Below are 12,209 nucleotides of genomic sequence, written 5' to 3'. Positions count from 1 at the left end.
TTCTACCAACAAACCAAAGTCTACCACGTACAACTGAATCTATACGATCATTCCATTTCATATCCATACAAAGTGTTACACGTGGTATTTGTACGAGTTGGCCAATTCCAACAGTGACTCATTGATATTATAGTCATAGGATACCACATTTTTTTGTTTTGTGAAGTGCACTATTTTACATTGCTGAACATTTAAAGCAAGTTGCCAATCTCTTCACCATTTTGAAATCTTATCAAGATCTGACTGAATATTTATGAAGCTTCGTCCAGACAGTACTTCATTACAAACTGAAGGGCCAAAGAAACTGGTGTAGGCATTTGAATTCAAGTACAGAGATATGTAAACAGGCAGAATACAACAAGTGTCTGTGCAGTTTTTGGATCAATTACTACTGCTGAAATTGGAGGTTATCAAGATTTAAGTGAGTTTGAAAGTGGTTACAATCGGCCACGAGCGATGAGACACAGCATCTCCGAGGCAGCTAATGACCATTTCTCGAGTTTACTGTGAATATCAGGAATCCAGTAAAACATCAAATCTCCGACATCACTGCTGCCAGAAAAAGATCCTGCAACAATGGGACAAACAATGACGGAAGAGAATCATTCAATGTGACGAAAGTGCAACCCTTGTGCAAATTGCTGTAGATTTCAATGCTGGGCCATCAGCAAGTTTCAGCATGTGTGAACCATTCAATGAAACATCACCGATACGGACTTTCGGAGCCAAAGGCTGACTCGTGTACCCTCGACGACTGCACGACACGAAGCTTTACGCCTCATGTGGGCCTGTCAACACCAACATTGGACTGTTGATGACTGGAAACATGTTACCCGGTCAGACGAGTCTCGTTTCAAATTGAATCGAGCAGCTGGATGTGAACGGGTATGGAGACAACCTCACGAATCTGGGGACTGTAGTGGGACTTTGAATATAAATTATACCGTCGCAGCTGTACGAGCACTCGATGGCAGAGGAAATATATAAGAAAATGAAGGTACTAAAATTGTAACTCTTTTTGTTTTACTACCCACTTTTGCCTTTGAGAGCGGAAGCTTAACTTACTTATTAGCTAGTCGTGGTCGGATTAAGACGAAAAAACTCATTGATGTGCAGACGTATTGTGGAAGTTGGTACGAAATTCGGAGGATGGAAATAGCAACGTAAAATAAATTGCATTCAATACCAAGACAGTTTTGATAATCAAAATATCCACGGGTGTACTGCCGGTCCACAGTGTCCAACGGGCACAATATTTCGGCGATCATACATGTCGCCATCATCAGGTGAACTGACGGACTGAGCTCCTGTGAACGTGCCGGCACGTGAATTAGTGAATTACGGATCTCCGTGCCGACACGTTCACAGGAGCTCAGTCCGTCAGTTCACCTGATGATGGCGACATGTATGATCGCCGAAATATTGTGCCCGTTGGACACTGTAGACCGGCAGTACACCCGTGGATATTTTGATTATCAAATACGCCAGGAGAAACTCAAGAATCACAAGACGGTTTTGATTTGTATAAATTAGTGATTCCTGGACGATTGAAAAATTTCGGAGCAGCTACGACTTTTCACGCAGAAATGAAACAGGAAATTTTTGGAAAACAAGACCTGGATGCCGCACGATAGAAGACATATTAACACGGTAAAGAATGAACTCTTATCTACGCCATTTCCCCGTGTTAATCACATTTTGTTATTCTCTGTTCTCTTTCAAATAATTTTTGTAGTGCAAATTGGTTTGATTTTTGCTCAGAAACGCCACAAGGACCACCCCAACAATAGCTTTTCCGAATCACGAAGTCCGATAACTTTTCTGTAATACGAAGTCCGACTCGCATTTCATTCTTTCCCTTTTTCACGGTCATTAAAAATTTTAAAAACCCCTTTTTATTCACGATTTCTTCCCACATTTTCGACCTTTTCTTTTCTTCTCTTTTTCTTTTTTATTAACCACTACAAGACCTTGTATGTCAGTAGGGAGCTGCTCAAATTGGTGGAGCCTCTGTAATGGTGTGGGGCATGTGCAGTTGGAGTGATATGGGATCTCTGATATGTGTAGATACAACTCGTGAGCGTCCTGTCTGATCACCTGCATCCATTCGTGTCCATCGTGCATTCTGATGGTCTCGGACAATTCCAGCAGGACAATGTGACACCCTGCACATCCAGAAATGCTACAGAGTGGCTCCAGGAACACTCTTCTCAGTTCAAACACTTCCGCTGGCCACCAAACTCGCCAGACACGAACATTATTGAGCATATCCGGGACGCCTCGCAACGTGCTATTCAGAAGAGATCTCCGCCCCGTCGTACTCTTACGGATTTATGTAGAGCCCTGCAGGCTTCACGGTGTCAGTTCCCTCCAGCACTACTTCAGACATTAGTCGGGTCCACGCCACGTCGTGTTGTGGCACGTCTACGTGATAGTGGGGGCCCTACACGATGTTGGGCAGGCTTACCAGCTTCTTTGGCTCTTCAGTGTAGATAACTGCATCAACTGCAAACAGCCTGATTTTACAATTAATATTGCATGCAAGATCTGACTTCCCATCCCAAATAACACGATGTGTCCTCCCTGCCACAAAGTCCTCAATCCAGTCACAAACTTCACTATTCCCCCACAGTATCGTACCTTTGACAATGAGCGTAGGTGCGGTATTGAATCAAATGCTTTTCAGAATTAAAGAAACATTAATATCTACCTGGTTGCCTCGATACTAAGCTTTCAGTACGTCACGTGAGAAAAGTGTGAGTTGGGTTTCACGTGATGCACGTTTTCAGACTCCGTGCCGGTTCGCATCGAGAAGGTCTTTCGGCCCGAGATACCTCACTACATTTGAACTACGAGTATCTTCTAAGATTCTGCAAACAAACGTCAAGGATATTGGACGGTAGTTTTGTGGATCACTTCTACTACCCTTCTTGTAGATGGGTGTGACCTGTGCCTTTTTCCAAGAACTTGCACAGCTTCTTGTTCTAGAGATCTACCATAGACAGATACATTAGATAGCTAGGCTGCTTTTGGGATTCCCTACCATAAATGTTGCATTTCTTAACTAGAGTCTACACATTGCCAGTATCCATATCTAAGAGCACAGTTCTCATGATGTTCTGCTACCACAGATTTCACACTTACTGTCGGCTGAGTTCGTCTATGCACACTTTGCCACAGATATACATCACTTCAGAGACTCGTGCAGTTGGAGGTGATCTGGTGCTTCCATTTCCCAATGGAAAAACTATTCTATTTTGCACGAATTTAAAAATGTGGCCTTTATCCTCCTGTTATTCGGAACAAGCTTCGGAAAACTCCCTTTCACTAGTGAACATGAAACTGGTCTTTGACAGCGTCCTGCTAACTGTGGAAACTGGAACTTCCTGAAGATGATTCCAGGTGAGGGGTCAAAATGTGGACTCTGTAAGAAGAAAATGAAGAGGAACACGGGACGGCCTGACAACTTACGAGATTATACCTTTAATAGTGGCCACGAAACCCTGCGACTCACATTCTCACTGGCACAGTCTGACAAAACAAAATATCCAAAACAGACAAAAAATTTGTCACTCACAGGTGACGACGTTTTAACACTGTGTAACACCACCTCTGCCATTGATAATGGACTTAATTCGACAAGGGAGAGGGTCCACAATTTTCTTCGGATATGCTGTGTTCAACTAATTCACGATCAGATTCCTCGCATTCATGAAATAATAGGAATGTTGACTGCAACATTTCACCCACTGTCCCAAAAAGCACCAAATAATTCCTATAGGATTGAGATCGAGTGATCCGGTGGGCCAGTCACGGTGCGATAGGCTGCATTAATGTTCGTCACACCGAGCCTCGTACACGTGCCTGTTGTCACGCAGGAAGCATACTCGTCACACAGATGTTCATAACGAGCTTTCAGTCGGCAGATCAAAAACGTGTTGCAGACCAGCTCTCGAACCCAGAACCTCTGTCCCCGTACACTAATCATATCGGCGACTGAACTACCTGGACACAATGCGAGATCCACCATCGCAGATTTATTTTCCCTTGTACTTCTCTACTACTTTCCATATTCCAAAACTCCTAATCTAACTGAGCAAATCCCCCACACCACAGACATGTTGTTGTTTGGTCTTCAGTCCTGAGACTGGTTTGATGCAGCTCTCCATGCTACTCTATCCTGTGCAAGCTTCTTCATCTCCCAGTACCTACTGCAGCCTACATCCTTCTGAATCTGCTTAGTGTATTCATCTCTTGGTCTCCCTCTACGGTTTTTACCCTCCACGCTGCCCTCCAATACTAAATTGGTGATCCCTCGATGCCTCGGAACATGTCCGACCAACCGGTCAATTCTTCTTGTCAAGTTGTGCCACAAGCTCCTCTTCTCCCCAATCCTATTCAATACCTCCTCATTAGTTATGTGATCTACCCATCTAATCTTCAGCATTCTTCTGTAGCACCACATTTCGAAAGCTTCTATTCTATTCTTGTCCAAACTATATATTGTCCATGTTTCACTTCCATACACGGCTACACTCCATACAAATACTTTCAGAAACGACTTCCTGACACTTAAATCTATACTCGATGTTAACAAATTTCTCTTCTTCAGAAACGATTTCCTTGCCATTGCCAGTCTACATTTTATATCCTCTCTACTTCGACCATCATCAGTTATTTTGCTCCCCAAATAGCAAAACTCATTTACTACTTTAAGTGCCTCGTTTCCTAATCTAATTCCCTCAGCATCACCCGACTTAATTTGACTACATTCCATTATCCTCATTTTGCTTTTGTTAGTGTTCATCTTATATCTTCCATTCAAGACACTGTCAATTCCATTCAACTGCTCTTCTAATTCTTTTGCTGTCTCTGGAAGAATCACAATGTCATCGGCGAACCTCAAAGTTTTTATTTCTTCTCCACGGATTTTAATACCTACTCAGAATTTTTCTTTTGTTGAATAACATCGGGGAGAGGCTACAACCCTGTCTCACTCCCTTCCCAACCACTTCTTCCCTTTCATGCCCCTCGACTCCTATAACTGCCATCTGGTTTCTGTACAAATTGTAAATAGCCTTTCGCTCCCTGTATTTTACCCCTGCCACCTTCAGAATTCGAAAGAGAATATTCCAGTCAACAGTGTCAAAAGCTTTCTCTAAGTCTACAAATGCTAGAAATGTAGGTTTGCCTTTCCTTAATCTATTTTCTAAGATAAGTTGTAGGGTCAGTATTGCCTCACGTGTTCCGACATTTCTACAGAATCCAAACTGATCTTGCCCGAGGTCGGCTTCTACCAGTTTTTCCATTCGTCTGTAAATAATTCGTGTTAATATTTTGCAGCTGAGACTTATTAAACTGATAGTTCGGTAATTTTCACATCTGTCAACACCTGCTTTCTTTGGGATTGGAATTATTATATTCATCTTGAAGTCTGAGGGTATTTCGCCTGTTTCATACATCTTGCTCACCAGATGGTAGAGTTTTGTCAGGTCTGGCACTCCCAAGACTGTCAGTAGTTCTAATGGAATGTTGTCTACTCCGGGGGCCTTGTTTCGACTCAGGTCCTTCAGTGCTCTGTCAAACTCTTCACGCAGTATCGTATCTCCCATTTCATCTTCATCTACATCCTCTTCTATTTCCATAATATTGTCCTCCAGTACATCGCCCTTGTATAGACCCTCTATATACTCCTTCCACCTTTCTGCTTTCCCCTCTTTGCTTAGAACTGGGTTTCCACCTGAGCTCTTGATATTCATACAAGTGGCTCTCCATTCTCCAAAGGTCTCTTTAATTATCCTGCAGGCAGTATCTATCTTACCCCTAGTGAGATAAGCCTCTACATCCTTACATTTGTCCTCTAGCCATGCCTGCTTAGCCATTTTGCACTTCCTGTCGATCTCATTTTTGAGACGCTTGTATTCCTTTTTGCCTGCTTCATTTACTGCATTTTTATGTTTTCTCCTTTCATCAATTAAATTCAATATTTCTTCTGTTACCCAAGGATTTCTACTAGCCCTCATCTTTTTACCTACTTGATCCTCTGCTGCCTTCACTACTTCATCCCTCAGAGCTACCCATTCGTCTTCTACTGTATTTCTTTCCCCTATTCCTGTCAATTGTTCCCTTATGGTGTCCCCGAAACTCTGTACAACCTCTGGTTCTTTCAGTTTATCCTGGTCCCATCTCCTTAAATTCCCACCTTTTTGCAACTTCTTCAGTTTTAATCTACAGTTCATAAGCAATAGATTGTGGTCAGAGTCCACATCTGTCCCTGGAAATGTCCTACAACTTAAAACCTGGTTCCTAAATCTCTGTCTTACCATTATATAATCTATCTGATACCTTTTAGTATCTCCAGGGTTCTTCCATGTATACAACCTTCTTTCATGATTCTTGAACCAAGTGTTAGCTATGATTAAGTTATGCTCTGCGCAAAATTCTACCAGGCGGCTTCCTCTTTCATTTCTTAGCCTCTATCCATATTAACCTACTATGTTTCCTTCTCTCCCTTTTCCTACTCTCGAATTCCAGTCACCCATGACTATTAAATTTTCGTCTCCCTTCACTGCCTGAATAATTTCTTTTATCTCATCATACATTTCATCAATTTCTTCATCATCTGCAGAGCTATTTGGCATATAAACTTGTACTACTGTAGTAGGCATGGGCTTCATGTCTATCTTGGCCACTATAATACATTTATTTTGCTGTTTGTAGTAGCTTACCCGCACTCCTATTTTTTTATTCATTATTAAACCTACTCCTGCATTACCCCTATTTGATTTTGTATTTATAACCCTGTATTCACCTGACCAGAAGTCTTGTTCCTGCTGCCACCGAACTTCACTAATTCCCACTATATCTAACTTTAACCTATCCATTTCTCTTTTTAAATTTTCTAACCTACCTGCCCGATTAAGGGATCTGACATTCCACACTCCGATCCGTAGAATGCCAGTTTTCTTTCTCCTGATAACGACGTCCTGTTGAGTAGTCCCCGCCCGGAGATCCGAATGGGGTACTATTTTAACTCCGGAATATTTTACCCAAGAGGATGCCATCATCATTTAACCATACAGTAAAGCTGCATGCCCTCGGGAAAAATTACGGCTGTAGTTTCCCCTTGCTTTCAACCGTTCACAGTACCAGCACAGCAGGGCCGTTTTGGTTAATGTTGCAAGGCCAGGTCAGTCAATCATCCAGACTGTTGCCCCTGCAACTACTGAAAAGGCTGCTGCCCCTCTTCAGGAACCACACGTTTGTCTGGCCTCTCAACAGATACCCCTCCGCTGTGGTTGCACCTACGGTACGGCCTTCTGTATCGCTGAGGCACGCAAGCCTCCCCACCAACGGCAAGGTCCATGGTTCATGGGGGGACCACAGACATAGCAAGTAAACAATTGAATATATTGTTTGTGCCCACAGTAATCTAAATAAGTAAGATCATTTCATCATACAAAATCGCCATGAACACATCACAATATCACCTGTGGTCTCCACTACATCCCTCCACACACTGCAAGTTGAAAGCCTAAACTGACCACTACCACCGACACGCCACAACACTCCTTGTCGGTCCTAGTCTGTTGAGATCTTTTCTGACCACCTCTCTTACACCACATTAATACGGATGCAAGTCGTAGATTTTTCCTCACAGACATTTTAATAGCCTGTCGATACACTGACAAATGTCACTCCATTCACGGTGTGGTCGACGGCACATCTGAACACGATACTTGCTCTGTCACACATTAATGCACAGACTCGATACAACAGAATGGCTCACACACACACCACTCGCTGCCACACCAGTCAGACAGCTCTCTCGAGATGGTGATATTCTGTGCAGTGAGCTTATCTGACTGTCAGGCCCACGGAATCGACTGACGCAACACAGAATTAATAAAATCGTCAGCTAGTAAACTGGTCGGTGCCAACCTGACAATATGCACATTTACTGAATCTACGTCTCTGCGTGCCATCTTAAGGTGTGTGACACAGGGCACTTTGTGCACCACCTTTAATTCTCCGGTCCGGTCGTGAGCGGTTCGAGGCGAGAACGGCTGTCAGTAAGCCTGTGTGTGAGCTCTGATCTCTCCAATTGCACCTTCATATTCTTTTCACAAGGTATACGTAGGAAGAAGCAACATCTCGTTTAATTTTTGTACAAATGTACGCACTACAAGGTTGGCAGCAAACGGCACCGTAACGCGGAAAGCCTTACTCGTAGTCTCTGCCACTCGAGTCGATCGAACATTTCGGTCACGATTTTGTACTTTTAAAATGATTCTCTGATGAAACACACCGTTCTCCTTTGGATATTTTCTATTTCCTCTATCAGTCCTATCAGATAGGGGCCCCAGACAGATTAACAGTTTTCACGTATTTATCGGTCGAACGAGGACGCCGTAATATGCGTTCTCTGCGAGTGGACTGCACATCCCGACGAATCTCAGTCTCGCATCTACCTCACCTGCAATTATTTTAACGTGGCCATTCACTCTCTATCGCGCAGTACACATACTCCCAGGTATTTAGTGAGCGTAACAGCTTTCGGTGACTGTTCGTCGCCAGTGTAATCGTTCGACACCGACTCTTACAGTCTATTTATTTGTAATATGTATACATCTGTTTACGTTGAGGTCCGACAGCAATTTTTCATAACAAGTGCCAATCCTCTGTAGGCCTTGCAACATTTTGCTACGATTTTCTAGCACTGTGAATTCTCTGTATACAACAATCTTTGGCAAGAGCTTCACGGCACTTTCTGTTTTACGCGTAAAGTGAATTGTGCGTATGCTGAAAAGCAACAATCCTTTAACACTCCTCTGGGGAACGATTTCGAAGTTCTCCGTGTCTGAAATTTCTCTCAACTGACAATGACGTGTTGTGATCTGTTTGCTGGAACTCTTCAATCTAATGACAAATAACTTAAAATAGTAGAAGAATGAAATTACTATATGAAGTGAAGATTTAATAAAAACAACTGTGTGTAAATTGAAGGAGAAAGGGAGGGGGGAGGGGGGAGGGGGGGGGTGGAGAAAAGAAACAAAAGCAACTACTGACGTCAGCTGCATCAGGACTATGTGGAATCAGTGGCGATGACTGAAAATGTCTCCAAGACCGTGACTCGAGCCCGGGATCTCCCGCTCCCTACTGTGTTAACTACTGCGCCACCCCGAATACAGTGTTTATCGCACCTGCGTGGACTGTCTCGGCTGACCCACCCTCCCATCCGGCACCACCTGTCTGCAGTCCCGGTCCGTGCCCTCCACACTCGCTACTTTCAGATTCACGCAGGAGGTCAGACGTAATGTGCACCTGCATTGAAGGAGGTGGATTCTTACCCGTCGAGGTGAAATAATTGTACGAATGTGCGGTGTCTGTTCTTTCGGAACACACACGGCACATTCGTATATGAACCAATTATACTGATAGAAATGGAATATGCTACACCACGAAGGACCGGGCCACTAACTGTCAAAGTTTCTGGAAATGTTCACCGTATAATGGGTATTAAGACGATTTAACTTTCATTCTGCTCGGAACTAATGTAGGTCGACAACATCGATACGGAGCCTGACCTGCGTCGCAAATGTGCTCTGTGGGTGACAAATTACAGAACTGGAAAATACGATCTCGGATATGTACATTCCTCGAGGTGCCCGTGGTGGGAACTGCAGTGTGTGATCTTGCAGTATCCTGCTGGAATACACCTGGTGATGAAGCATATGGCAACAGTGCTCACCATTCTTGCCAGATTTTGCAGGATATGGTCCTCCCTTCAACAATAACCAAATCAGGCCTGTTGTCCTATAAAATAGATCCCCCCCCCCCCCCCCCCAACCATAATTACAGGAGTTAAGAGTTATTGGTTGCGAGAATGAAAATTAAAACAACACATACGACAGGCACACAAGTACTGCAGCATCAGTCCTATAGCGTTTACTGAAGATGTTCCTGTCACCAGGTTACTACAGACACATTAACATCTATCTATCTGCCACAGACGGAAGCGACACACGTCACCGAACACTGCGCAGTACCTCTCCCTGTTTCTACATCGTGCTAAGTTTTGTCGTCTGCAGTACGATGTCGGAGGTAAACGACAGCTGAGATTTCGTGCCAGCTTCCATTAAATTGTTCCGGTGGTTCATGGTGACCAACTGCCTGTTGCCTTTGTCCACACTTTAGTTGTCGTCCTCCGTCTATTTGTCACAGCCAGCTGGAAGATCTTACAATCTTCTGGTGGTGTAGCCCTTCGTGTAGGACTGGTGCCTCCTCTTGTCGCCACACTGTTGTCCCGAGTCCATCTCACCACCACTCATTCTGCGGTCACTGTGCTGCAGGCAACTGTCTGTCTGTCGTTACGAGGCTCCCCTGTCCCTCGTGTCAATGATTCTCCTTTTCTCGAAGTCTGAAACGTGGCTACAGTCTACAGACGCACGTCCTCTGGGCACGATGTGTTGCCATCTCCACCTGAAAAGTCCCAGTAACATTACACAAACAAGAGCTACTGACTACTTACACCATTCGTCACGTGAAAGAAGGCTTTTTTCTATTCTGAGAATAAGTGTATATAAGGACAAAAATTTAAACAACAAATAACAAAGGGATAGAAGTACTGGAGTATCAGTCCGATACCATTTGGTGAAGGTGTTCACGATATAACAGCTTCCATTTCTGTCGATTCGAGCAAAAACTTCCGGGTAACTGTCGGTTAGAAACACACCACTGTGGAGCTACGACCATAAAACAACAGCCTATCACTGAAGCCAAAGCGAGCACAATGAGCACCGAGTCGACGTCCGCCCGTAAACGGCACTACAGTGGGAACGAGTCACGTGACTGCCAGCTGCTAGACTATATTTGGACACACTGGCAGGCCACCGTCAAAAACTCATGGCATTTTAACCACCCGACACACTCGGAAACTGGAGGACTTTTTATTTTCTTACCACCGACGAGTGTAGAAAATGAGAAGGTGGCCACGTGGCTACCGGTCTCCCAGGTACCGGCCGAACACTCACCGAGCATCCAGTAGTTGCCTTTGCGACAGCCACTCCGGCAGTCGCCTCTGCGGTTGCCGCCCTCCGGTGGCACTTTGACGAAGCACCTGTGCAGCGAGAGGTTGTAGCGAATCGAGTTCTGCCAGCCTTTCTTGTGCTCGTAGTAGGGAAAGCGACTCACGATGTAGGCGTTGATCTCCGACAGCGTCGCCCTCCTGCCGGACAGACAAAAGTACACGGCTCAGTCCGCATCGAATCGGAACTGGGGTCGCAGGGCACTTTCTGGCACTTTACTGTGGGTGTCCGACAAGTCCCTGTACCCCTCTCGAATTTCTACAATTGGATAAAATACGGGGTCAGTTTATAGGTTTTTCTGCTTTGAAGCTCACGAGAATCGCATCTGTCAATACTCTGTTGCCTTATTTTGTTCATTTAGAATTTTGGGGCCCAGTTGTTATGAAATACTCTTACCTTCAAAGCAAAATAATGCACGATGGACAACCCCAACCCGAAGACATAAGAAGCAGACTCGTTGCTGGCGAACAGCCCACTCCTTGCAAATAGCGTTCCCGTTCGACAAATGGATCACTGCCGACAGTGTCACAGGCCTTCACTTCACAGACACTGTGCAGACGTTTGCTATTTAAACAATGGCATTAGCACAAAGTACGGTGATCTAGAACTATACGCCACTACCTCTCCTACTCCTGCCGGCCAAATACTGGTAGTGAAAATTTTTTCCAACACCGGGATTCGAACCGGCTTACCCTCCGGTCGAGCACCACTGCAGAAGTGTCTGTCAGTGACCTTGGCCACAGAGGCAGCTGGAGGACTGCGGTGTACATAAGTGAATAATGGACCGTGGGAAAATCAAAAAAAGAAGAGAACTGAACCATCTGAGATGTGTGCTATAGAAGGAAGTTGAAAATTGGGTTGATCGATAAACAAGAAAAAAAGAAAAACCTTATAGGTCAGGCAACCACAGCTAAAGAAGTTGTACATAATGTGAAGGACAATCAAATAATTTAAAATCAGAGATGGTAAAATAGTCTACATTAAACTGAGTGAAAGTACAAATCTGCAATAGCTGTTTATTGTGTGATGAACAGTGTCGTACTCTGGAGGTAAATCTTCAGGTCATGTCTGCATACAGAATGAAACTACATAAGTAAAAGCGCTAGTAGTCACAACGTCACG

At 44.2% G+C, this 12,209-nt stretch overlaps 1 protein-coding gene across 1 annotated transcript in view; it reads right to left on the bottom strand.

Annotated features, from left to right (window-relative positions):
* Positions 1-12,209, bottom strand: part of LOC126212786 (uncharacterized) — a 292,909-nt gene that overhangs the window by 20,074 nt on the left and 260,626 nt on the right. Inside the window, exon 26 of the mRNA XM_049940189.1 lies at positions 11,034-11,227. Coding sequence (XP_049796146.1) covers positions 11,034-11,227 — 194 coding nt within the window. The remainder of the gene's footprint in view (positions 1-11,033; positions 11,228-12,209) is intronic.

This window comes from Schistocerca nitens, chromosome 11 (assembly GCF_023898315.1).
Source record: "Schistocerca nitens isolate TAMUIC-IGC-003100 chromosome 11, iqSchNite1.1, whole genome shotgun sequence".
NCBI classification, from domain to species: Eukaryota; Metazoa; Arthropoda; class Insecta; order Orthoptera; family Acrididae; genus Schistocerca; species Schistocerca nitens.
The sequence above is the reverse complement of the archived record's forward strand: the minus strand, read 5'-3'. Positions and strand labels throughout refer to the sequence as shown.